General features: G+C 54.8%; 1 protein-coding gene across 2 annotated transcripts in view; it reads left to right on the top strand.

The window, feature by feature from the left end:
- CEPT1 (choline/ethanolamine phosphotransferase 1) overlaps nt 1-25,725 on the top strand; it is a 60,229-nt gene that overhangs the window by 18,433 nt on the left and 16,071 nt on the right. Inside the window, exon 5 of one of the 2 annotated variants that reach the window (XM_064173943.1) lies at nt 16,573-16,657. The exons of the other annotated variant lie outside the window; for it this stretch is intronic. Within the exon in view, the coding sequence (XP_064030013.1) occupies nt 16,573-16,657 (85 nt within the window). The remainder of the gene's footprint in view (nt 1-16,572; nt 16,658-25,725) is intronic. 2 annotated transcript variants of the gene reach the window in all.

Below are 25,725 nucleotides of genomic sequence, written 5' to 3'. Positions count from 1 at the left end.
AGCTCACTTCTAGAAGGACATTGAGGGGCTGGAGGTTGTGTCCAGGCAGTTGCAGCTCTTTAGAGATCAGCTCACTTCTAGAAGGACACTGAGGGTCTGGAGGTTGTATCCAGGCAGTTGCAGCTCTTTAGAGATCAGCTCACTTGTAGAAGGACTTTGAGGGGCTGGAGGTTGTGTCCAGGCAGTTGCAGCTCTTTAGAGATCAGCTCACTTCTAGAAGGACATTGAGGGTCTGGAGGTTGTGTCCAGGCAGTTGCAGCTCTTTAGAGATCAGCTCACTTCTAGAAGGACACTGAGGGGCTGGAGGTTGTGTCCAGGCAGTTGCAGCTCTTTAGAGATCAGCTCACTTGTAGAAGGACTTTGAGGGGCTGGAGGTTGTGTCCAGGCAGTTGCAGCTCTTTAGAGATCAGCTCACTTCTAGAAGGACATTGAGGGTCTGGAGGTTGTGTCCAGGCAGTTGCAGCTCTTTAGAGATCAGCTCACTTCTAGAAGGACATTGAGGGGCTGGAGGTTGTGTCCAGGCAGTTGCAGCTCTTTAGAGATCAGCTCACTTCTAGAAGGACACTGAGGGTCTGGAGGTTGTATCCAGGCAGTTGCAGCTCTTTAGAGATCAGCTCACTTGTAGAAGGACTTTGAGGGGCTGGAGGTTGTGTCCAGGCAGTTGCAGCTCTTTAGAGATCAGCTCACTTCTAGAAGGACATTGAGGGTCTGGAGGTTGTGTCCAGGCAGTTGCAGCTCTTTAGAGATCAGCTCACTTCTAGAAGGACATTGAGGGTCTGGAGGTTGTGTCCAGGCAGTTGCAGCTCTTTAGAGATCAGCTCACTTCTAGAAGGACATTGAGGGTCTGGAGGTTGTATCCAGGCAGTTGCAGCTCTTGAGAGATCAGCTCACTTGTAGAAGGACATTGAGGGTCTGGAGGTTGTGTCCAGGCAGTTGCAGCTCTTGAGAGATCAGCTCACTCCAAGAAGCACATTGAGGGGCTGGAGGTTGTATCCAGGCAGTTGCAGCTCTTTAGAGATCAGCTCACTTCTAGAAGGACATTGAGGGGCTGGAGGTTGTGTCCAGGCAGTTGCAGCTCTTGAGAGATCAGCTCACTCCAAGAAGCACATTGAGGGGCTGGAGGTTGTGTCCAGGCAGTTGCAGCTCTTTAGAGATCAGCTCACTCCAAGAAGCACATTGAGGGTCTGGAGGTTGTATCCAGGCAGTTGCAGCTCTTTAGAGATCAGCTCACTTCTAGAAGGACATTGAGGGGCTGGAGGTTGTGTCCAGGCAGTTGCAGCTCTTGAGAGATCAGCTCACTTGTAGAAGGACATTGAGGGGCTGGAGGTTGTGTCCAGGCAGTTGCAGCTCTTTAGAGATCAGCTCACCTCTAGAAGGGCATTGAGGGGCTGGAGGTTGTGTCCAGGCAGTTGCATCTCTTTAGAGATCAGCTCACTCCAAGAAGCACATTGAGGGGCTGGAGGTTGTGGGCAGCAAACTGCAGCTCTTGAGAGATCAGCTCACTTCTAGAAGGACATTGAGGAGCTGGACCAGATCCAGAGAAGGACAAGAAAGATGGGGAAGGCCCTGGAGAACAGGACTGGGGAGGAGCATCTGAGGGAGCTGGGAGTGTGCAGCCTGGAGAAGAAGAGGCTGAGGCAGACCTCATTGCTCTCTGCAGCTCCCTGGGAGGTGGTTGGAGTGAGCTGGAGGTTGCTCTTCTCCCCAGTAAAAATGGCAGGATGAGAGGGAATTGGCCTCAAGCTGTACAGGGAAGGTTTAGGTTGGACATTAGGAGAAACCTCTTGACTGAAAGGGTTCTCAGGCTGCCCAGGGAGGTGGTTGAATCCCCATGCCTGGAGCTGTTAGTAAGCCACAGAGCTGTGGTGCTGAGGGCCATGGGTTAGCCCCAGCCTTGGTGGAGACAGAGAATGGTTGGACTCTTACAGATCTTTCCAGCCCAGATGGTTCCATGGTGCTATGATTCTGCTTGCTTTTACAGCTTGCCAGGTTGAGGCTCCAGCAGGATGTAGGTAATTTAAAGAAGGCAGAAGGCACACAAATGCCTGTGTCGTGATTTCAGATGACAGACAGCCCCGGGGAGTAAACACATTTGCTTGCTTGCCCTGAGGGAAAAGGTTAATTAGACTGCCAGGAGCTGACATAGACTTGATGGCAGAAGCTCTGAGGTGATTGATCCAATGTTTGAGAGCTGTTTGGTTGTGCTGCAGCTTTCATTTCAGCACTCGCCCAGCTGGGAGCTGTGTTGTGTCTGCCCTTTCAGAGGCACTGGAGCACACAGGCTTAGGTGTTGTGAGCACTGAGAAAGTGGAGCTGCAGGCAGCTGGTGGAAAGAGCCAAACAGCTCTTGGTGCACAGTGGCTTTGTCCTCTCTGCCTAGCCTGGGTAGTGAGCACCTCCAAAGTACAGCCAGGGAGCAGCAGGGAGCATAGAGTCAGAATGGTCTGGGTTGGGAGGGACCTTCAGGATCATCCAGTTCCAGTCCCCTGCCATGGGCAGGGACACATCTCACCAGCACAGGTAGCTTAAAGCCTCATCCAGCCTGGCTTGGAACACCCCCAGGGAGGTTGTGGAGCACAGAAGCACCCAATGTGATCAAAGATCACATTCTGTGCTTCTGTGCTCCATAACCTCCCTGGGCGACCTGTGCCAGTGTCTCACCACCCTCACTCTCAGCAATTCCTTCCTCATCTCCACTCTCTCTCCCCTCTCCCAGCTCAAAGCCATTGTCCCTCAGCCTGGCACTCCCAGCCCTTATCACCAGTCCCTGCCCAGCTCCCCTGCAGGCACTGGAAGGCTGCTCTAAGGTCTCCCTGCAGCCTCCTCTTTTCTCCAGGCTCCCCACACTTGCAGCCATCCACTGGATTGACATCCTTGAGGCACTGAAAGGGAGAGTCCCAGCTTGGGTTGAAGGCCTGGCACCTCCTGGCCACCCTGTAGAGCCATCACTGCCCATTTCCAGGCAGTTTATCCCACAGAGCTTTTCTCCAGCTTCCTTCCCCTGCTCCTGGTAGGTGTCAATCCCCCTAGGGCTGGGTTTGGATGTGCTCACATCCCTCTGCAGTCCTCAGGGGGCTCCCAGACTTAGGGCTCAAAGCCATTGCCCTGCATCTTGTCACTCCTGCTGCTTCAGGAGCCCTGGCAGCATTTCTGCCCTGTGGAGTCATTCCAGTGGAGCAGAAAAGGGCACACAAGTGGACATCACATCTTGTGTCTGTGTGAGGAGATTGTGTCCAGGAAGCTGCATCTCTACAGAGATCAGCTCACTGCAAGAAGGACATTGAGGAGCTGGAGCAGGTCCAGAGAAGGGCAGCAAAGGTGGGGAAGGGTCTGAAGAGCAGGGCTGGGGAGGGGCAGCTGAGGGAGAGGGGAGTGAGGAGCCTGGAGAAGGGGAGGCTGAGGGCAGAGCTCATTGCTCTCTGCAGCTCCCTGAAGGAAGGCTGGAGCTAGGTTGGGGTTGGGCTCTGCTGCCTGGGCTCAGGGGATGGAAGGAGAGGAACTGGCCTGAAATTGTGGCAGGGGAGGGTTAGGTTGGAGGGGAGGAAAAATGTCTTTACTAGAGCAGTGGCCAGGGATGGGCAGAGGCTGCCCAGGGAGGTGGTGGAGTCCCCATGGCTGGAGGGGTTGAGGAGATCTGTGGCCATGGCACTTGTGGCCATGGTGGGCTTGGGTTGATGTTGGCCTGGATGACCTTGGAGAGCCTTTCTAGCCCTTATGATTCTGGGAGCAGCTGAGGGAGCTGAGGGTGCTCATTGTGGAGAAGAGAGGGCTGAGAGGAGACCTCATTGCTCTCTGCAGCTCTCTGAGAGGAGGTTGCAGTGAGGTGAGGTTAGTCTCCTCACTGCAATAGAACAAGAGGAAATGACCTCAGGTTGCTGTGGGGAGGTTTAGTTTGGCCATTAGAATAAACTGTTCCCCTGAAAGGGTTCTCCAAGCCTGGCACAGGCTGCCCAGGGAGGTGGTTAAATCTCCATCCCTGGAGGTGTTTAGAAGCACAGAGCTGTGGTGCTGAGGGCCTTGGGTTAGCTCCAGCCTTGGCAGAGTTAAAGAATGGTTGGCCTGGATGAGCTGAAAGCTCTCTTCCAGCCAAAACTGTTCTGTGATTGGAATGAACAAACTTGCAACAGCTCAGAAGAGCAGGAGCAGAGTGCTGAAGGAGGGATTGATGTTTAACACCACACACAGAGCTCAGCCCTCAGCAGTTCCATCCATAATCAACCTTGGGGCACTGCAAGAGGCCGTTGAACTAAACAAAAGCAGCTCAATTAGTGCCAGGTGAGGTGACTGCTTGCACAGCAGCATGGCTGGCATGTGGATGCTGTCACTGTACCAGCCCTGACGAGCCTCTGAAGCTTTGCAGAGTGTCCAGGGGTCAGGCTCTGCCTGCAGAGCAGCAGTGTTCAGCCCAAGGGAGATGGAGAATGGAGATGGGAACCCTCCTGCCACATTGCTGTGGAGAATCACAGCTGGAGGAGGAGAAGAGTCGAGTCAGACATCAGCAAGTGTGCAGATGACACCAAGCTGGGGGCAGATGTGGCTGGGTTGGAGGGCAGAAGGGCTCTGCAGCAGGACCTTGACTGCCTGGACAGATGGGCAGAGTCCAAGGGGATGGAGTTCAATAGCTCCAAGTGCAGGGTGCTGCACTTTGGCCACAGCAACCCCATGCAGAGATACAGGCTGGGGTCGGAGTGGCTGAGAGCAGCCAGACAGAGAGGGATCTGGGGGTGCTGATTGATACCCACCTGAACATGAGCCAGCAGTGTGCCCAGGTGGCCAAGAGAGCCAGTGGCATCCTGGCCTGCATCAGGAATGGTGTGGCCAGCAGGAGCAGGGAGGTCATTCTGCCCCTGTACTCTGCACTGCTTAGACCTCACCTTGAGTGCTGTGTTCAGTTCTGGGCCCCCCAGTTTAGGAGGGACATTGAGATGCTTGAGTGTGTCCAGAGAAGGGCAACGAGGCTGGGGAGAGGCCTTGAGCACAGCCCTACGAGGAGAGGCTGAGGGAGCTGGGATTGGTTAGCCTGGAGAAGAGGAGGCTCAGGGCAGACCTCATTGCTGTCTGCAACTACCTGAGGGGAGGTTGTGGCCAGGAGGAGGTTGCTCTCTTCTCTCAGGTGGCCAGCACCAGAACAAGAGGACACAGCCTCAGGCTGTGCCAGGGGAGATTTAGGCTGGAGGTGAGGAGAAAGTTCTTCCCTGAGAGAGTCATTGGACACTGGAATGGGCTGCCCGGGGAGGTGGTGGAGTCGCCGTCCCTGGAGCTGTTCAAGGCAGGACTGGACGTGGCACTTGGTGCCATGGTCTGGCCTTGAGCTCTGTGCTAAAGGGTTGGACTTGATGAGCTGTGAGGTCTCTTCCAGCCTTGGTGATACTGTGAGACTGTGATACTGTGAGACTGTGATACTGTGAGACTGTGATACTGTGAGACTGTGACTTCTGTTTAATTGCCCCCAGCTAGAAAATCATCAACTGTGCAGCTTCTTTTTCTCCCCACTGACAGCTGCAGGGAGCTGCCCTGTGCTGCTCTAGGGCTGTGGAATGGTCACAGGATAGGTTGGGTTGGAAGGGACCTGAAAGCTCAGCCAGTTCTAACCCCCTGCCATGGGCAGGGACAGCTCTCACCAGCACAGGTAGCTCAAGGCCTCATCCAGCCTGGCCTAGAACACCTCCCTGGGCAACCTGTGCCAGTTTCTCCTCACCATCACTCTCAACAATTCCTTCCTCCTCTCCACTCTCCCTCTCCCCTCTCCCAGCTCCAAGCCATTCTCCCTCATCCTGGCACTCCCAGCCCTTGCCCAAAGTCCCTCCCCAGCTCTCCTTTAGCTCCTTCAGGCACTGGAAGGTTGCTCTGAGGTCTGCCTGGAGCCTTCTCTTCTCCAAACTCAACAGCCCCAACTCTCCCAGCCTGTTCCCACAGCAGAGCTTCTCCAGCCTCTCATCATCTTGTTGGCCTCCTCGGGCCCTTCTCCAGCAGCTCCAGGTCCTTCTTTTGCAGGGTTGCCCAGAACTGGAAGCAGTGCTGCTGCTAGGGTCTGAGCAGAGAAGCAGAATCCCCTCCCTGTGCTGCTGGCCAGGCTGCTTTGGATGCAGCCCAAGCCACGTTTGGCTTCTGGGCAGATGAGTTTGTTCTGTAAAGTCCCTGTGATCTGTTTCCATCTTTAAACGATACAATTGATATAACTTTGTTAGGTCTTGGCACCTGATGGAGCCTCTTGAAGAGCAGCCAGAGGTGGCTGAACAGCTCCCAGCAGTAGCTAGAGGTCAGCATTGCTCCAGCATTGCCAGGGAGGAAGCAGCAAGCTTGGGCTGGCTGCAGGAGGAGGCGCTGCAGGAGCATCAGCAGGGACCAGAGTGGAAAGTCCTGTGCCAGAGGCTGCTTAGAAAACAGCTCCCACATGTGGGTATGGGCTTCTCCAAGAGGGGAGGCTAAACAGGGTTGTTTAACCTGGAGAAGAGGAGGCTCAGGGCAGAGCTCATTGCTGCCTGCAGCTACCTGAAGAGAGGCTGTGGCCAGGTGAGGCTGGGCTCTGCTGCCAGGCAGCCAGGGCCATAAGAAGGGGACAGAGGCTGAAACTGTGCCAGGGCAGGTCTAGGCTGGATGTGAGGAGGAAGTTGTTGTCAGAGAGAGTGATTGGCACTGGAATGGGCTGCCCAGGGAGGTGGTGGAGTGGCTGTGGCTGGAGGTGTTGCAGCCAAGCCTGGCTGGGGCACTTAGTGCCATGGTCTGGTTGGTTGGGCAGGGCTGGGTGCTAGGTTGGGCTGGAGGAGCTTGGAGCTCTCTTCCAACCTGCCTGATTCTATGATTCTAAATAGATGAGCACAGTCCAGTGCCAGAAGCTTGAACAAGGCCAAGGGCAGGGTTCTGCACTTTGGCCACAACAACCCCAAGCAGCACTACAGGCTGGGGCCAGAGTGGCTGAGAGCAGCCAGGAGGAAAGGGACCTGGGGATGCTGGCAGAGAGGAGCTGCAGAGGAGGCAGCAGTGCCCAGGTGGGCAGCAGAGCCAAAGGCATCCTGGGCTGGCTCAGGAGCAGTGTGGGCAGCAGGACAAGGAAGGTTCTTGTGCCCCTGTGCTCAGCACTGCTCAGGCCACCCCTGCAGTGCTGTGTCCAGGTCTGGGCTCCTCCATTGCAGAGAGCTGCTGAGGTGCTGGAAGGTGTTTGGAGAAGGGCAGCAAGGCTGGGGAGGGGCCTGGAGCACAGCCCTGTGAGGAGAGGCTGAGGGAGCTGGGGGGGTGCAGCCTGCAGCAGAGGAGGCTCAGGGCAAACTTTAGAGCAGCCTCCCAGGCCCTGAAGGGGCTCCAGGAGAGCTGGGGAGGGACTTTGGGCAAGAGCTGGGAGTGCCAGGATGAGGGACAGTGGTTTGAAGATGGAGCAGGGTAGATTTAGGTTGGACATCAGGAGGAAGCTCTTCACAAAGAGGATGCTGAGGCACTTGCACAGGCTGCCTGGGGATGTGGTTGTGGCCCCATCCCTGGAGCCATTTCAAGGTCAAACTGTCCCTGTACAGCCTGCTCTGGTTGGAGGTGTCCCTGCTGCCTGCAGTGGGGTTGGACAGGATGAGCTTCAAGGGTGCCTTCCAGCCCAATTCATTCTCTGCAGGATCAGCTCCTACCAGCTTCCAGGTCACTGCAGAGTTCAGTGTCACTGCAGTGTTTGGATGCTGGTCCCTGGAGGAAGCAGAAGAATCCAGACTGGCTACAGAGCAGCTGCTGCTGAGGAATGCTGGAGAGCTTGGGGAACATTCTTGTTCAGTGACACTGCAGCAGTTGTACACCAGCAGGACTCTGCTTGGCTTAGGAGGGGCAGAAGGATCCTTTGGTTAACCCTCTGGGCCCTCTTACCAGTACTGGCACTGAGAGGGTTATAAAGGAGAGCTTGGTAAATGGGCAGGACCCAGGCAGGGATTATGCCCAGTCCTGGGCACTGGTGAGGCCACAGCTTGATTGCTGGGCTCAGTTTGGGGCCTCTCAATCCAAGAAGGACATGGAGGGGCTGGAGCAGGTCCAGAGAAGGGCAGCAAAGGTGGGGAAGGGTCTGGAGAGCAGGGTTGGGGAGGAGCAGCTGAGGGAGCTGGGAGTGAGCAGCCTGGGGGAGAGGAGGCTGAGGGCAGAGCTCATTGCTCTCTGCAGCTCCCTGAGAGCAGGCTGCAGCCAGCTGGGGGTTGGGCTCTGCTGCCTGGGCTCAGGTTATGGAAGGAGAGGAACTGACCTGGGAGGGGAATGTGCCAGGGGAGGGTTAGGTTGGAGAGGAGGAAGAATGTCTTTGCTGGAGGAGTGGTGAGGGCCTGGCAGAGGCTGCCCAGGGAGGTGGTGGAGTGCCCATGGCTGGAGGGGTTGAAGGAAGCTGTGGCCATGGCACCTGGGGCCAGGGTTTAGTGGCCATGGTGGGGCTGGGTTGGTGTTGGACTGGAGGATCTCAGAGAGCTTTTCCAACTGACAGTGTTTTGTGGCTCTCTGATTCTGTATCTTAGCCCCTAAAATGAGGCCATCCTCTCTAGCAGTGAGTAGCAGAGCAGTTTGGGTGTTGCCTTGGCTGAACAACTCACACCAAATGTCAAAATCATAAAGCCATAGACTGGGTTGGGTTGGAAGGGACCCTTGAGATCATCCTGTGCCAACCCCCTGCTGTGGGCAGGGACATTCTCTCGCTAAAGCAAGGTTTCAAGCTGTGCCAGGGCAGGTTGAGGCTGGATGTGAGGAGGAAGTTGTTGTCAGAGAGAGTGATTGGCACTGGAATGGGCTGCCCAGGGAGGTGGTGGAGTGGCTGTGGCTGGAGGTGTTGCAGCCAAGCCTGGCTGGGGCACTGAGTGCCATGGTCTGGTTGGTTGGGCAGGGCTGGGTGCTAGGTTGGGCTGGAGGAGCTTGGAGCTCTCTTCCTACCTGCTTGATTCTATTCTCAAGGCTTTATCCAACCTGCTCTTAAAACACTTCCAGGGATGAGGTATCCACAACCTCCCTGGGCAACCTGTTCCAGTGTCTCCCCTTCCTCCTAGCAAAGAACTTCTTCCTGACATCCAATCCCAAACTGCCCTGCCCTAGTTTCAGATACAGAGATGGAAACCTTCCAAGTCAAAGCTTAGCACATGGAGTTCTTGGGAACAGCTTCAGGCTCCCTGGCTTGTGGCAGGAGATAAGGCAATGACCTCCACACTTGCACCTCTTAAAGCTTTTTTCCATCCCTCAGAGTTTTTCCCCCAACGCTTCTCAAAGAACTCTTCACACCTTGGGCTGTTTGCAGAGGAGAGTTTGCAGCTCAGCAGAGTCTCTGCTGCTGCTGGGGGCTGGCTAGGGGAGGAATTGGTTTCTCTCTGCTCACAAGAAGTAGGTGTTGGAGCATGGCTGTGGTGGGTGTTAAGTTTCCTGCCTGCAATGTGCCTTCTGCTGCCTCCTGCCAGCCCCTCTGTGGCGCTCGCTCTGCGTCACCCTGAGCAGATCCTGGCCCCATCATTAACACCTGCAGCTGGGACTGCTGAGGGCTGACGTCAATGAGCAGAGGGATTTTCCACACCATGATCTTCCTCCTCCTCCTCTTTTCTCTCTCTCCAAGTCCCTTAACACTGTTTTACACCAGGTCCCAGTAGCTCCTGGGCAGAGCTGCTGCTGCTTTTGTTGCTTTTGTCACCGAGATGTCTGGGCTGTTGCTGAGCCTCAAGGTGGAGCTGAAGCCTGTGGCTGCCTTCTGACCTACAGCTGAAGGGCAGATAATTGTGTGGCATCATAAATGTGTCAGAACAAGGAAAGGAGGAGAGCTGAGGGCTCATTTCTGATGTCATTTGTACCTCCACATGAATGTCCTGTAGCTGGAAAGGGATTCACTTCATGCTCTTGTTGCTTTCTTCTCTGCAGTTTGTGTTACCTTAGAGCCACAGCCTGGTTTGGGGTGGGGAGGGACCCTCAAACCTCATCCAGTCCAACCCTCTGCAGTCAGCAGGGACATCCCCAACCAGAGCAGGTCCCTCACAGCCCCAAGCAGCCTGAGCTGCAATGGTGCCAAGCGTGGGACATCTCCCACCCCTCTGGGCACCCTGGGACAGGCTCTCACCAAACATTTCTCCCTTCTCCCCTCTGAATCTGCCTCTTTTAGTCCCAAATCATCACCTCTTGTCCTGCCACAACAGGCCCTGTCCCCAGCCCTCTTTGGGCACTGGAAGGCTGCCAGATGTTCTCCCTGGAGCCTTCTCCACTCTAGCCTGCACACCCCCAACTCTCAGCCTGGCTTCACAGCACAGCCCTGCCAGCCCTGCCAGCACTGCTGTGGCCTCCTCTGGCCCTGCCCCAGCAGGTTCCTGTCTGTGCCATGCTGAGGACTCCAGAGCTGTATCCAACAGTGCAGGGGGGGTCTCAGTAGAGGGGCAGAGTCCCCTCCCTGCCCCTGCTCACTTCATGCTGTTAGCTTCAGTTCCATCCTAACAGAAGTGCTGCACTGGCAGGGATGAAGATTCAACTCTGCAGTAACCTTTCAAAGTAAACTTGGAATTTTTGCCCCAGTTCCTGTCTGGAGCTGTGCTGATGAACATTCTGCTCTTGCTGCAGTGCCTCAGGATCACAGCCCTTAGAATCACAGAACCATAGGATCAACCAGGTTGGAAGAGACCTCCAAGCTCATCCAGTCCAACCTAGCACCCAGCCCTAGCCAGTCAACCAGACCATGGCACTAAGTGCCTCATCCAGGCTTTTATTGAACACCCCCAGGGATGCAGACTCCACCACCTCCCTGGGCAGCCCATTCCAATGCCAATCACTCTCTCTGACAACAACTTCCTCTTCACATCCAGCCTAGACCTGCCCTGGCACAGCTTCAGGCTGTGTCCCCTTCTTCTGGCCCTGGCTGCCTGGCAGCAGAGCCCAACCCCACCTGGCTACAGCCTCCCTGCAGGCAGCTGCAGGCAGCAATGAGCTCTGCCCTGAGCCTCCTCTGCTGCAGGCTGCACTCCCCCAGCTCCCTCAGCCTCTCCTCACAGAGCTGTGCTCCAGGCCCCTCCCCAGCCTTGCTGCCCTTCTCCAAACACCTTCCAGCACCTCAACAGCTCTCTGCAATGGAGGAGCCCAGAACTGGACACAGCACTGCAGGGGTGGCCTGAGCAGTGTTGAGCACAGGGGCACAAGAACCTCCCTTGTCCTGCTGCCCACACTGCTCCTGAGCCAGCCCAGGATGCCATTGGCTCTGCTGCCCACCTGGGCACTGCTGCCTCCTCTGCAGCTCCTCTCTCCCAGCACTCCCAGCTCCCTCTCTTCCTGGCTGCTCTCAGCCACTCTGTCCCCAGCCTGCAGTGCTGCTTGGGGTTGTTGTGGCCAAAGTGCAGAACTCTGCACTTGGCCTTGTTCTGTCTCATCCCCTTGGCCTCTGCCCACCCATGCAGCCTGCCCAGGTCCCTCTGCAGGACTGTCCTACCCTCCAACAGCTCCACAGCTGCTCCTAGCTTGCTGCCATCTGCAAACTCACTGATGCAGGACTCAATGCCCTGCTCCAGATCATCAGTAAAGATACTGAACGGGACTGGGCCCAGCACTGACCCCTGGGGCACACCACTGGTGCCAGCTGCCAACTGGCTGTGGCACCATTCACCACCATTCACTGGGCTCTGCCATCCAGCCTGTTCCTGACCTAGCACAGAGTGAATCTGTCCAAGCCATGAGCTGCCAGCTTGGCTAGGAGCTGCTTGTGGCAGACCCTGTCAAAGGCTTTGAAGTCCTTTGTCCAGGCTCAGGTGGTTGCCCAGCCTCAGTGATCCCACTTGCAGGCTGAGCAGATGGAGCAGTCCCCATTGCTCAGAGCAGTGTTGCTTGGAGTACTCAATTGGAGACACAGCCCCTGGAGTTCCAGCCTCAGAACTCCTGCTTGCTGATGAGGCAAGAGTGCTTTCCTTGCCTGCTGAGCTTTGCCACACAGGACTGGCACAAGGACAGTTAACAGAACTGGTCCTGTGTCAAAAGCAGAGTGGCCAGAGCTGGCCAAGAGAGGAGATTCTGCCTCTCTGCTCTGCTGAGACCTCACCTGCAGCACTGCATCCAGCTCTGGGACCCCTAGCACAAGAGGGACATGGACCTGATGGAGAGGGTCCAGAGGAGGCCATGAGGATGATCAGAGGGCTTGAGAACCTCTGCTTTGGGCAGTGGCTGGAAATGCTGAGCTGGGTCTGTTCAGCCTGGAGAAGAGAAGGCTTCAGGGAGACCTTAGAGCAGCCTCCCACTACCTGAAGGAGCTACAGGAGAGCTTGTGACAAGGGCTGGGAGTGACAGGATGAGGTACAATGATTTGGAGATGGATCAGGGCAGATTCAGGTTGGACATCAGGAGGAAATTCTTCCCACGAGGGTGGTGAAGCACTGGAACAGGTTGCCCAGGGCTGTGCCCCATCAACCACACCAGCCTTCAAGGTCAAACTCAGTGTGTCCCTGGGCAGCCTGCCCTGGTTGGAGATGTCCCTGCTGACTGCAGAGGGGTTGGGCAAGATGCTCTGTGAGAGTCACTTCCAACCTGATGCAATCTGTGACTCTCTGAAGGAATTCTGCGTGGTGGAGAGGAGAGGAGGAGGAGGAGGAGGATGGTCACAGCATCAGAAGCTGTGCTAGATCAGCTGTAGCAGTGGTGACTGAGTTGCTTTCAGCGCCATCTCCAGTGTAGCTCTCTGGTTCCTGTGAAGCAAGAACAGCTTCCTGAGGCAATTTCTCTTCTCTGCTTTCCATCTGTTTGGTTTCCACCATTCTGGTCAGGACAAGGATTGACTGCAGCTGCCTGAGAACTCTGGGAGGTGGTTCAGTGGTGATCTTTCCGAGGCCCTGATGGTTTGTTGAGTCAAACAGGACCTTTTAAGAGTCACCCACAGAATAAACTGGCTAAATTAGCACTGACAAGAGCATGTTCTGGCTGCATGACTAATCAATTGTGTGGTAATTGGCTGGGGCCTCTCAGCAGATGCCAAGAGAAGCCAGCAGAGCAGGCAGCATACCAAAGAGACTTGTCACCGAGTCAAGCACATGCCGAGGTCGATGGCCTCTGTTTAGCCTTCCTGGGTAATGTTTAAAACATGACTCCATGCCTGAACTGCAAAATGACTGAGGGGAAAGAAGGCCAAGAAGCTGCAGCTGGCCAGAAGCACCCCAGTGAGCTGTGGAGGTTGTGGTTTCCCCAGCCTGGGCTCCCCAAAGCCCCAACCGTTGCCTTTCCTAGCTGCGTGCTGGGAGAATGGAGCTGGGACTGCTGCTGGGGCTGGAATGCAGAACACCTCTTATCAGACAGGGCCTGCACATTGTCACTGCACTGCTTGAGCCCTCTCAGGCTGAACTTTGCTTCCCTGATGCCCCTTTCTAATCAGCTGGCCAGGGACAGGGTGGCAGATTGGGTGCTCCTGTGCCAGGCCTGCTGCGATAAGCTGTGCAGTAAAGAGGCTCTGGGCTGGCTGCAGCTCTTCTTGCTGCGTCCTGAGCCTGAGGTTTGTAACTGGATGGCTCAGGGTCTGCTCAGCTCTTAAAATACCCTGGACACTGGGGAGAAATTCCTTACAGGGAGGGTGGGGAGACACTGCAACAGGCTGCCCAGAGAGGTTGTGGAGTCTCCTCTGGAGACCTTCTGAACCCACCTGGATGCGTTGCGTGACCTGCCCTGAGTGATCCTGCTCTGGCTGGGGACTGGGACTCAATGACCTTTTGAGGTCCCTTTCATCCCCTGTGATTCTGTGTTGTGGCTGCCCCTTCCCTGGAGGTGTTCAAGGCCAGCTTGGCTGAGACCTTGAGCAACCTGGGCTGGTGGGAGGTGTTTCTGCCCATAGCAGGGATTTGGAGCTGGATGATCTTTAAGGTCCATTCCAACCCAACTCATTCCCTGATTCTGTGAGCTCCACAGTGCTGTGACTGTGATTTTCTTACTCCAAAGACTCTGTGTGGTCACTGGGGTTCTGTTGGCCATAATTTTTCCATCAGGGGTGAGGAATAAATGTGCTGGGATGAAATTCAGTTACCATGAGTGGGAATCCAGAGCTCTGTTAGCTTTTGGAGCTTTATTTGCCAAGGAGCCCAAAAGGGTTCTGTGAGCAGGGAGCTGGATCCTTTTACTTCCCCTTGGAGGTGGCAAACTGACTGGATGAGGCACTTAGTGCCATGGTCTAGTTGATTGGATAGGGCAGGGTGATAGGTTGGACTGGATGATCTTGGAGATCTCTTCCAACCTGGTTGATTCTATGATTCTATGTGCTCTACAAAGAATAAACTCAGAGGAGCATTTTCAGCTGAACCATCATGGAGTGGTTTGGGTTGGAAGGGGCCTTAGAGATCACTTACTCCAAGGTCAGAGCTCATCTACTCCAACCATAAAGGTCATCTGCTCCAACCTGCCTGCTGTGTGCAGGGACACCTCCCACCAGCCCAGCTTACTCAAGGCATCTTCCAACCTGCCTTTGAACACCTCCAAGGAGGAGGAATCCACAACCTCCTTAGGCAACCTGTGTCAGTTAGAGATGTGAGCCAGGGGCAGGGAGATGAGAGGCCCTGGGCTGTGTTTGGTGCTGGCTTTTATTTGCTGTGAGGAAGTTAATTTACTTTCCTCAGGCACTGATGAGACTTTAGAACAGGTTTGCCCAGGGAGGTTGTGCAGCACAGAAGCACAGAATGTGATCTGTGATCACATTCTGTGCTCCACAACCTCCCTGGAGGTGTTCAGGACCAGGTTGGATGAGACCTTGAACAACCTGTGGCTGGCAGGAGGTGTCCCTGCAGGAGGTTGGGACTGAATGATCCTTAGGGTCCCTTCCAGCCCATCCCATTCTATGATTACTGCTGCTCACAATGAACCTCCAGGGAGAGGGCATCCACAACCTCCTTGGGTTGCCAGGATGAGGGGCAGGGGCCTTGAGCTAGGAGAGGAGAGATTGAGAGTGGAGAGGAGGAAGAAAGGTTGAGAGTGAGGGTGGGGAGATACTGGCACAGGTTGCCCAGGGGAGTTGTGGAACACAGAAGGGGCAAGAAAGAGAGGGGCAAGGGGAAAAGGTTGCTCAGGGAGGTTGTGGAGCACAGAAGCACCCAATATGATCTGAGGCAGACCTTAGGGCAGCCTTCTAGTACCTGAATGGACTCCAGGAGAGCTGGGGAGAGACTTTGGGCAAGGGCTGGGAGTGTCAGGATGAGGGAGAATGGCTTAGAGCTGGGAGAGGGGAGAGGGAGAGTGGAGAGGAGGAAGGAATTGTTGAGAGTGAGTGTGGGGAGAGACTGACACAGGTTGAGGGTGGTGAGACCCTGGCACAGGTTTCCCAGGGAGGTTGTGGAGCACAGAAGCACAGAATGGGATGTTTGATCACATTGGGTGCTTCTGTGCTCCACAACCTCCCTGGAGGTGTTTAGGACCAGGTTGGATGAGTCCTTGAACAACCTGTGGCTGGCAGGAGGTGTCCCTGCAGGAGGTTGGGACTGAATGATCCTTAGGGTCCCTTCCAGCCCATCCCATTCTATGATTACTGCTGCTCACAATGAACCTCCAGGGAGAGGGCATCCACAACCTCCTTGGGTTGCCAGGATGAGGGGCAGGGGCCTTGAGCTAGGAGAGGAGAGATTGAGAGTGGAGAGGAGGAAGAAAGGTTGAGAGTGAGGCTGGGGAGACACTGGCACAGGTTGCCCAGGGGAGTTGTGTAGCACAGAAGGGGCAAGAAAGAGAGGGGCAAGGGGAAGAGGTTGCTCAGGGAGGTTGTGGAGCACAGAAGCACCAAATGTGATCTGAGGCAGACCTTAGGGCAGCCTTCTAGTACCTGAATGGACTCCAGGAGAGCTGGGGAGAGACTTTGGGCAAGGGCTGGGAGTGTCAGGGTGAGGGAGAATGGCTTTGAGCTGGGAGAGGGGAGAGGGAGAGTGGAGAGGAGGAAGGAATTGTTGAGAGTGAGTGTGGGGAGAGACTGGCACAGGTTGAGGGTGGTGAGACCCTGGCACAGGTTTCCCAGGGAGGTTGTGGAGCACAGAAGCACAGAATGGGATGTTTGATCACATTGGGTGCTTCTGTGCTCCACAACCTCCCTGGAGGTGTTCAGGACCAGGTTGGATGAGTCCTTGAACAACCTGTGGCTGGTAGGAGGTGTCCCTGCAGGAGGTTGGGACTGAATGATCCTTAGGGTCCCTTCCAGCCCAACCCATTCTATTACTGCTGCTCACAATGAACCTCCAGGGAGAGGGCATCCACAACCTCCTTGGGCAACCTGTTTGTGTGCTCAGCTCTGAGCCTGGCTGAGGTAGATGAGAGGCTCTGGGCCGTGTTGGATGCTGAATTGGATTTGCTGCGTCCTGCACCGAGGGATTTCATTCCCCTCCCTCACTCTGCCACTTGGCTTTTGCCCATCTGGTGGAGTGGGTCTCAGAAGGTCTGAATTGAGGTTTGAAACGTGCAAAACGCTCTGGGGGTTCCAACAGCTTTGGGAATTCATTCATCCTCCTTTTGTAGCCTTTCATTTGCTTCCTTTGCCTTCCCCTGTCACAGACCTCAGCACCGCGCGGCGCTTGGCCGGAGTTTATCCCTCCCTGCAGATCCTTTCTGCTGCCTCCAATCTAATGCTCAGGACAATGTTTTGTTTGAACTGTTTCTTTCCCTCACACATAGATTTGATGTTACGGAGTCTGTGCTCTGTACTGTAGCCATCCACCTCCTGACAGGATCTCTGGGGCCCAGCTTCTGGAACTACACGGTAACGAGAGAAGGTTCCTGCTGCCTGGCGAGCGCTGGCATGGGCTGAGCAGAGGCAGCACCTTTGTCATGCACACAGCAACTGCTGGATCCAAAGCACCTTGCTGAGAGGGGGGGGTTTCACAAGTGCTTTACAGTCTGGGCTGGTTAGGAGGTAACCCTGCCTGTGGCAGAGCTTTAAGCTCCCTTCCAAGCCATTCCATCGCTAGAAACCTTTGCAAAGCTTTGAAGGAGCGAGGAAAATCCAAGCTGAGTGCAAATGAATTCATGTTCCTTTATGGACAGCATCATGGTTTGCTTGGAAACAGAGCACAAAACCCCCTGCCTGCTAACCAAAAGTTTGGGTAAAACCTTTTGCCTTCATTTTGATCACAGCTGTGCCTTCACCTGAAAGCTACCCAGGATTGTGGAAGCAGCTCTGTAAGTCTGGGGGTAAAACACAACTGTGTTGGAACTACTTCAGATTGGTTGGTGCTGTTCAAAAACCTTTCCACCAGGAAAAAAACCCACTTGGGGTAGTTCAGGGACCTGTTAGGCTGTGCCAGAGCTTCAAGAGTTACCAGTGAGTGGTTTAAAACTAGTTCAGGGACCTGCCATAGCTTCAAGAGTCACCAGTGAGTGGTTTAAAACTAGTTCAGGGACCTGCCATAGCTTCAAGAGTCACCAGTGAGTGGTCTAAAACTAGTTCAGGGACCTGTTAGGCTGTGCCATAGCTTCAAGAGTCACCAGTGAGTGGTTTAAAACTAGTTCAGGGACCTGTTAGACTGTGCCATAGCTTCAAGAGTCACCAGTGAGTGGTTTAAAACTAGTTCAGGGACCTGCCATAGCTTCAAGAGTCACCAGTGAGTGGTCTAAAACTAGTTTAGGGACCTGTTAGGCTGTGCCATAGCTTCAAGAGTCACCAGTGAGTGGTCTAAAACTAGTTCAGGGACCTGTTGGGCTGTGCCATAGCTTCAAGAGTCACCAGTGAGTGGTTTAAAACTAGTTCAGGGACCTGTTAGGCTGTGCCATAGCTTCAAGAGTCACCAGTGAGTGGTCTAAAACTAGTTCAGGGACCTGTTAGGCTGTGCCATAGCTTAAAGAGTCACCAGTGAGTGGTTTAAAACTAGTTCAGGGACCTGTTAGGCTGTGCCATAGCTTCAAGAGTCACCAGTGAGTGGTCTAAAACTAGTTCAGGGACCTGTTAGGCTGTGCCATAGCTTCAAGAGTCACCAGTGAGTGGTTTAAAACTAGTTCAGGGACCTGTTAGGCTGTGCCATAGCTTCAAGAGTTACCAGTGAGTGGTCTAAAACTAGTTCAGGGACCTGCCATAGCTTCAAGAGTTACCAGTGAGTGGTTTAAAACTAGTTCAGGGACCTGTTAGGCTGTGCCATAGCTTCAAGAGTTACCAGTGAGTGGTTTAAAACTAGTTCAGGGACCTGTTAGGCTGTGCCATAGCTTCAAGAGTCACCAGTGAGTGGTTTAAAACTAGTTCAGGGACCTGCCATAGCTTCCAGAGTCACCAGTAGTGGTTTAAAACTAGTTCAGGGACCTGCCATAGCTTCAAGAGTCACCAGTGAGTGGTTTTAAACTTGCCATTTGAACTGGGCCATGCTTCTTAACCCACTCACCCAACTGGGCTTGTGTTAAGTAGCTTCATTTCCTGCCTGTCTTGATGTTCAAAGTGATTTTCCTCATGGCTGTGCTAAATATATCCTGCTCTGCCCTGCTGCTCTTCAGAAAGGACTTTCTCTTCCTTCATTCTGGTTTTGGAGCTCTTTTTCCACCATACCTAAGTGGTTTGTGGGTTGGGTTTTTTTTTCCCCACCTCATCAATAAAAGTGAGTCAGTTGAGAGCCTTCAAACTTCTCCCAGTTGAAGGATTAATAACTAAGAGATTCCCTTGAAGTATTTGAAGGTGGAAGGATGGAGCTTTGAGAGCCTTCTTAGGACTGCCTCAGGGTTGAAGTAAAGTGGAGTTGGGTGCTTGGTTGGTTGGGTTGGGTTGGGGTTTGGTGGTTTTTATTGCTGGTTTGTTTGCACAGCCTTCATTAAACTTCCATTGCTGCACATCAGGCATCTGCATGAGGGAGCTGAGGGCAGCCTGAGTCAGTCTGCAGATGAGACCAAGCTGGGTGGCAGTGTTGATCTGCTGGAGAGTAGGAAGGATGTGCAGAGGGATTTGGCCAGGCTGGATCCATGGGCTGAGGCCAGTGGGATGAGGATTAACAAAGCCAAGGGTTGGGTCCTCTACTTGGGTCACAACAAGCCCATGAAGGCTCCAGACTGGAGGCAGAGTGGCTGGAAACAATCTGCTGGGGAAGGATCTGGGGGTGCTGGGTGACAGCAGCTGAAGATGAGCCAGAATGTGCCCAGGTGGGCAAGGAATGCACCAGCAGCCTGGCCTGGATCAGCAATGGTGTGGGCAGGAGCAGGGCAGGGGTTGTTGTGCCCCTGGGCTGGGCACTGGGGAGGCCACAGCTTGTGTCATGAGGGGCTATGAAGATGGCTGTGGGAAGAGAACAGCAGCAGTGGTGTGGCCAGCAGGAGTGAGGCTGGGCAGTGGTGCAGCCACACCTCAAATCCTGGGGTCACTTTGGGGCCTGACACTCCAAGAAGGACATTGAGAGGCTGGAGCAGGTCTAGAGAAGAGCAACAAAGGTGGGGAAGGGTCTGGAGAGCAGAGCTGGGGAGCAGCAGCTGAGGGAGCTGGGGGTGAGCAGCCTGGAGCAGAGGAGGCTGAGGGCAGAGCTCATTGCTCTCTGCAGCTCCCTGAGAGCAGGCTGAAGCCAGCTGGGGGTTGGGCTCTGCTGCCTGGGCTCAGGTGATGGAAGGAGAGGAACTGGCCTGAAATTGTAGCAGGGGAGGGTTAGGTTGGAGAGGAGGAAAAATGTCTTTACTAGAGCAGTGGCCAGGGATGGGCAGAGGCTGCCCAGGGAGGTGATGGAGTGCCCATGGCTGGAGGGGTTGCAGGAAGCTGTGGCCATGGCAGGTGGGGCCATGGCTCAGTGGCCATGGTGCTGCTGGGTTGCTGGTTGGACTGGATGACCTTTGAGGCCTTTTCCAACCCAAACCATTCTGTAAGTTTGTTGCTGTTGTGTTTTTTTTCTCTCTGCTTCAGTGAGGCTGCAGGGAGGATCCCTTCACTGGCAGCTCTCCTTTAGACCCAGCAACCTGCTGGTGTGGCTCATACCCACTCCCTGCCTCTGCCAGCTCCCTCCTAGCTTCACTGAGGCTTTCTCTGGAGGGAGCAGGGAGGGTGATATCATTTTAAAACACTTTGTTGACAGTCTCTGAAAGCCTGGAACTTCTTGGGGTCAGGAAGTGGTGAGGCAGCAAGCAGGAGCTTGAAGGAAGGAAGAGCTTCATCAAGATGTGAGCCAGTGGTGATAACAACATCACAGCTCTGCCTAGGGCTCGTTTGCAGCACAAGAAAAGCTCCCTTAGTGCCCAAACGTTTGGAGGCTTCCAAAGTCACCCCTTGGTCTGGTGATGGTGGGAGAGGAAGCAGCTCAGCTTCTGTCCTGGAAAGTGAATTGTTTCAAATGGATGAGGCCAAATTTGCTGTTTAGTGAAGGCATCACAGAATAGAATCAGGCAGGGTGGAAGAGAGCTCCAAGCTCCTGCAGCCCAACCTATCCCCAGCCCTGGCCAACCAACCAGACCATGGCACTCAGTGCCCCAGCCAGGCTTGGCTGCAACACCTCCAGCCACAGCCACTCCACCACCTCCCTGGGCAGCCCATCCCAGTGCCAATCACTCTCTCTGACAACAACTTCCTCCTAACATCCAGCCTGAACCTGCCCTGGCACAGCTTGAGCCTCTGTCCCCTTCTTCTGGCCCTGGCTGCCTGGCAGCAGAGCCCAACCCCACCTGGGCACAGCCTCCCTGCAGGCAGCTGCAGGCAGCAATGAGCTCTGCCCTGAGCCTCCTCTGCTGCAGGCTGCACCCCCCCAGCTCCCTCAGCCTCTCCTCACAGGGCTGTGCTCCAGGCCCCTCCCCAGCCTTGCTGCCCTTCTCCAAACACCTTCCAGCACCTCAACAGCTCTCTTGAATTGAGGGGCCCAGAACTGGACACAGCACTGCAGGGATGGCCTGAGCAGTGCTGAGCACAGGGGCAGAAGAACCTCCCTTGTCCTGCTGCCCACACTGCTCCTGAGTCAGCCCAGGATGCCACTGGCTCTGCTGCCCACCTGGGCACTGCTGCCTCCTCTTCAGCTACTCCCTTCCAGCACCCCCAGCTCTCTCTCTGCCTGGCTACTCTCAGCCACTCTGGCCCCAGTCAGAGATGATTCTTCTACACAAGTGACCTAGAACTGATGGAGGTGTTGCTCTCTGGATCCCCTCTGAGCTCTAAGCTCTGCCTTTGGAAAGGCTGAATTTGCTGTTCAAGGAGAATCACAGAATGGTAGGCGTTGGGAGGACCTCCAGAGGTTGAGTCCAAACCTTCCTGCCCAAGCAAGGTCACACAGGGACACATCCAGGCGTGGTTTGAAGCTGAGGGAGAGCAGAGTTAGACTGGAGCTGAGGAAGAAATCCATCAGTAGGAGGGTGGTGAGACTCTGGAATAGGTTGTCCAGTGGATGCCTCCTGCCTGGGGGTGTTCAAGGCCAGGTTGGATGAGGCCTTGAGCAGCTGAGTCTAGTTGAGAGGTGTCCCTGCCTGTGGAGGGGGTTTGCAGCAGATGATCTCTGAGATCCAACCTGAGCCTCTCTGTGCTTCTGTAAAACCCATTCTGATCCTGTCCCCATCACAGCCCTCCAGGTGCTGGAGGATGCCACAGCAGAGCTGCAGGGAGTGGGGAGGGAGGGCTGAAGAAGCTCTTCAGAAGTGTGGATGTGCAGAGCTCAAACCTGCTTTCACTTCTTGCCCCAGATCCATTTCCCATTGGTTAAAGCCTTCAGACCCTTGTAAATCCTTTCTGCACAGCCTGAAGGCATCAGCAAACTGAGGCTTATCCTTCCCCCCTCCCTCACTGCCCAGCACAGGGTTGATCTGTACTGGATGAACTCTCAGCTCTTCATTTCCTAGCTGGCCAGCCCAGGCAGTGTATTCAGGGCAGGATTTAGCTCCATTCTTTCTCACTGCAAACATTTGTCAGATGAAAGAGCTCTCAGATAGGAGAGAATAAGAGGGATACTGATCTGCTGTAGCTGTAGCATCCCAGAGGTGGTGCAACACTGAAATCCAAAGCTGACCTACAGCCTGCCCTGGAGCAGGATGCTTTGTGTGCAGCATCTTCTGCTTCTAAGTCAAGAGTGAAAATAAAGCCAGCAGAAGGCAGCTGAAGCTCCACATTGGAAGAGCTGCAGACACTAATTAAGCCTGCCCTGGACACTAATTAAGCCTGCCCTGGAACTCATTGTGCTACAGAAGTGTTTGTCCCTCCCTGTTGTGCAGCCCCAAGTGGCTAACAAAACTTTCAACCTCTGCTGGAGAGAGTCCAGAGGAGGCCACCAAGATGCTCAGAGGGGACAGGCTGGGAGAGTTGGGGGTGTTCAGCTTGGAGAAGAGCCTGAAGCTGTGCCAGGGCAGGTCTAGGCTGGATGTTAGGAGGAAGTTGTTGGCAGAGGGAGTGATTGGCACTGGAATGGGCTGCCCAGGGAGGTGGTGGAGTGGCTGTGGCTGGAGGTGTTGAAGCCAAGCCTGGCTGAGGCACATAGAGCCATGGTCAGTGTGGTTGGGCAGGGCTGGATGCTAGGTTGGGCTGGAGGAGCTTGGAGCTCTCTTCCAACCTGCCTGATTCTATGAGAAAATAGAGGCAGGATTGGAGCTTTTTACAGGGGAAGGGAGTTTGGACAAGGATTTGTAGTGCCAGGATGAGGGGCAGGGGCCTTGAGCTAGGAGAGGAGAGATTGAGAGTGGAGAGGAGGAAGAAAGGTTGAGAGTGAGGGTGGGGAGACACTGGCACAGGTTGCCCAGGGGAGTTGTGTAGCACAGAAGGGGCAAGAAAGAGAGGGGCAAGGGGAAAAGGTTGCTCAGGGAGGTTGTGGAGCACAGAAGCACCAAATGTGATCTGAGGCAGACCTTAGGGCAGCCTTCTAGTACCTGAATGGACTCCAGGAGAGCTGGGGAGAGACTTTGGGCAAGGGCTGGGAGCGTCAGGATGAGGGAGAATGGCTTTGAGCTGGGAGAGGGGAGAGGGAGAGTGGAGAGGAGGAAGAAATTGTTGAGAGGGAAGGTGGGGAGAGACTGGCAGAGGTTGAGGGTGGTGAGACCCTGGCACAGGTTTCCCAGGGAGGTTGTGGAGCACAGAAGCACAGAATGGGATCTTTGATCACAGTGGGTGGTTCTGTGCTCCACAACCTCCCTGGAGGTGTTCAGGACCAGGCTGGATGAGTCCTTGAGCAACCTGTGCTGGTGGAAGATGTCCCAGCCCGTGGCAGGGAAGGTTGGCACTGGCTGAGCTTTGAGGTCCCTTCCAACCCAGCCCATGCTGTGAATCTCTGAACAGGCCAATTCCCTGTGTGCTCTGAAATGGTTTTTGGTTTCCCACAGCTCTGCTGGTGGTACCAGGCTTGTGTGAAGGAGTTCAATCATAGAACCACAGAATGGCTCAGGTTTGGAAGGGACCTCACAGATCCTCTGCTCCAACCATGGAAGCCTCTCAGCTAGACTCAGCTGCTAAAGGCCTCATGCAACCTGGCTTTGAACATCCCCAGCCAGGAGGCAGCCACCTCTCAACTAGAATCAACCAGGATGGAAGAGACCTCCAAGATCATCCAGTCCAACCTGTCCTACCCTCCAACACCTGCTCCTGGCTTGGTGTCATCTGCAAACTTACTGATGTTGGACTCTGTCTCCTGGTCCAGATCATCAATAAAGATATTGAACAGGACTGGCTCCAGGCAGACCTCAGAGCAACCTTCCAGTGCCTGAAGGGGCTGCAGGAGAGCTGGGGAGAGACTTTGGGCAAGGGCTGGGAGTGGCAGGAGGAGGGAGAATGGATCTGAGCTGGGAGAGGGGAGAGGGAGAGTGGAGAGGAGGAATTGTTGAGAGTGAGTGTGGGGAGAGACTGGCACAGGTTGAGGGTGGTGAGACACTGGCACAGGCTGCCCAGGGAGGTTGTGGAGCACAGAAGCACCCAATGTGATCAAAGATCACATTGGGTGCTTCTGTGCTCCACAACCTCCCTGGAGATGTTCAGGACCAGGCTGGATGAATCCTTAAGCAACCTGTGCTGGTGGGAATTGTCCCTGCCCATAACAGGGGGGTTGAAACTGGCTGAGCTTTCAGGTCCCTTCCAACCTAAAGCATTCCTTGGATCTATGAAACATTCCTTTACAGCCTCCCAACATCTTCACTTCCCTTTCTTGTTTGCAGCCTTTCATTCCCAGGTAGCTGCTGCAGTGCTGACATTGTCTGCCCTACTCCCTGCTTCTCAGCCCTGCAGAGCTGCTCTTTGTTGTCTTTACCAGCAGCAGTTTGCTTCAGGTCCAGGATTTTCCAGGGTCATTCCCAGCCTTGCAGTGGGATGTCCTGTCTGGGCACATTTAGTTTGTTCAACTCTTGAGTCTGAATCCTTTGTTGCTTTGTCTTCAGTGCCTGAGCTTAGTTCCTTGCCTCTTGCCATGCTCCTGCTGAGCTTGCAAACCCCTTTCAGGGATCTTCTGTTTGTTTTCCCAGGAGACTGGAGATAAAAAAAAAGGCCCAGGTTTATTTGGAGAAGGCATCTTTGGAGCTAGGACTGCTTTGTGTCTGCTGAGGAACCATCACAGTGACCACAGTGGGAATAGTTTGTTTCCTTTGCTCCAGTTCAGAAGCATTAAAAGGATCTGCCACACCGTTGGGTGCTGAGACAGCAGCAGCCAAGCAGCAGCAGCAACTGTCTGGGCAATGCTGAGCTGAGGCAGTGTGGCAGGAAGCAGCAGGGAGAAAAGTGGCAGCTCAGGGGAAGTGTGGCTCCAGTGATTGCTGAAAATAGCCCCCTCAGGAGGCTGCAGCAACCCCCCCTGCCCTGAGCTGCAGAGTTCCTGCTGCTGCCTCCTTCCATTTCTGTTTGCTGAAGATGTGTGAGTCCCCCCCCAGCATTTAACTGAATAGACAGAAGGAGAGCACAGCCCTGTGAGGAGAGGCTGAGGGAGCTGGGGGAGTGCAGCCTGCAGCAGAGGAGGCTCAGGGCAGAGCTGATTGCTGCCTGCAGCTGCCTGCAGGGAGGCTGTAGCCAGGTGGGGTTGGACTCTGCTGCCAGGCAGCTGGGGCCAGAAGAAGGGGACACAGCCTGAAGCTGTGCCAGGGCAGGTTGAGGCTGGATGTTGTTAGGAAGTTGTTGTCAGAGAGAGTGATTGGCACTGGAATGGGCTGCCCAGGGAGGTGGTGGAGTGGCTGTGGCTGGAGGTGTTGCAGCCAAGCCTGGCTGGGGCACTGAGTGCCATGGTGTGGTTGGTTGGGCAGGGCTGGGGATAGGTTGTGCTGGAGGAGCTTGGAGCTCTCTTCCATCCTGCCTGATTCCATGATTCTGGGTGTGAACAGCCCCAGTGCTGCTCCTGTGCTGGCTGAGCAGGGCTGCTCTCACCCTGCCTTGCCAGTGATCTCCCCAGCCTCTGAAGCAAGCCACAGGAAGATTCCCTGCAGGGCACAGCAAAGCTTCTCTCACTGCATCCAGTCTCAGCAAACAGCTTTCACCTGCAGCCTTGCTTCACTCTGCTCATTTTAGGAGGAGCCTTCCTGGTTCTAGCAGAGTTCAAAAGCTCTCTGGTGGCAGAGGTGACTCCTGCACAGGTTTTGTGGCTGGCAGATTTTATCTTGAGGCTATTGACAAGCAGAGGTTAATCATTACAGCACAGCCAGGACTTGTCCTGCAGGCTGCCCAGCCTGGTGGCATTTGGCAGGTGGTGACCTCAGTGAGCTTTGCTCAGGATCTTCCTTGACAACAACATCACTTTGCTGAGGCCACAGCTTGAGTCCTGGGGGTCAGCTTTGGGCCTCTCGCTGCAAGAAGGACATTGAGGGGCTGGGGCAGGTCCAGAGAAGGGCAAGAAAGGTGGGGAAGGGTCTGGAGAACAGGGCTGGGGAGGAGCAGCTGAGGGTGAGCAGTGTGGGGAAGAGGAGGCTGAGAGGAGCCCTCATTGCTCTCTGCAGCTCTCTGAG

The sequence above is a fragment of the Pogoniulus pusillus genome, chromosome 39 (assembly GCF_015220805.1).
Source record: "Pogoniulus pusillus isolate bPogPus1 chromosome 39, bPogPus1.pri, whole genome shotgun sequence".
Taxonomy (NCBI): Eukaryota; Metazoa; Chordata; class Aves; order Piciformes; family Lybiidae; genus Pogoniulus; species Pogoniulus pusillus.
This window is presented reverse-complemented; position numbering and strand designations above follow the sequence as displayed.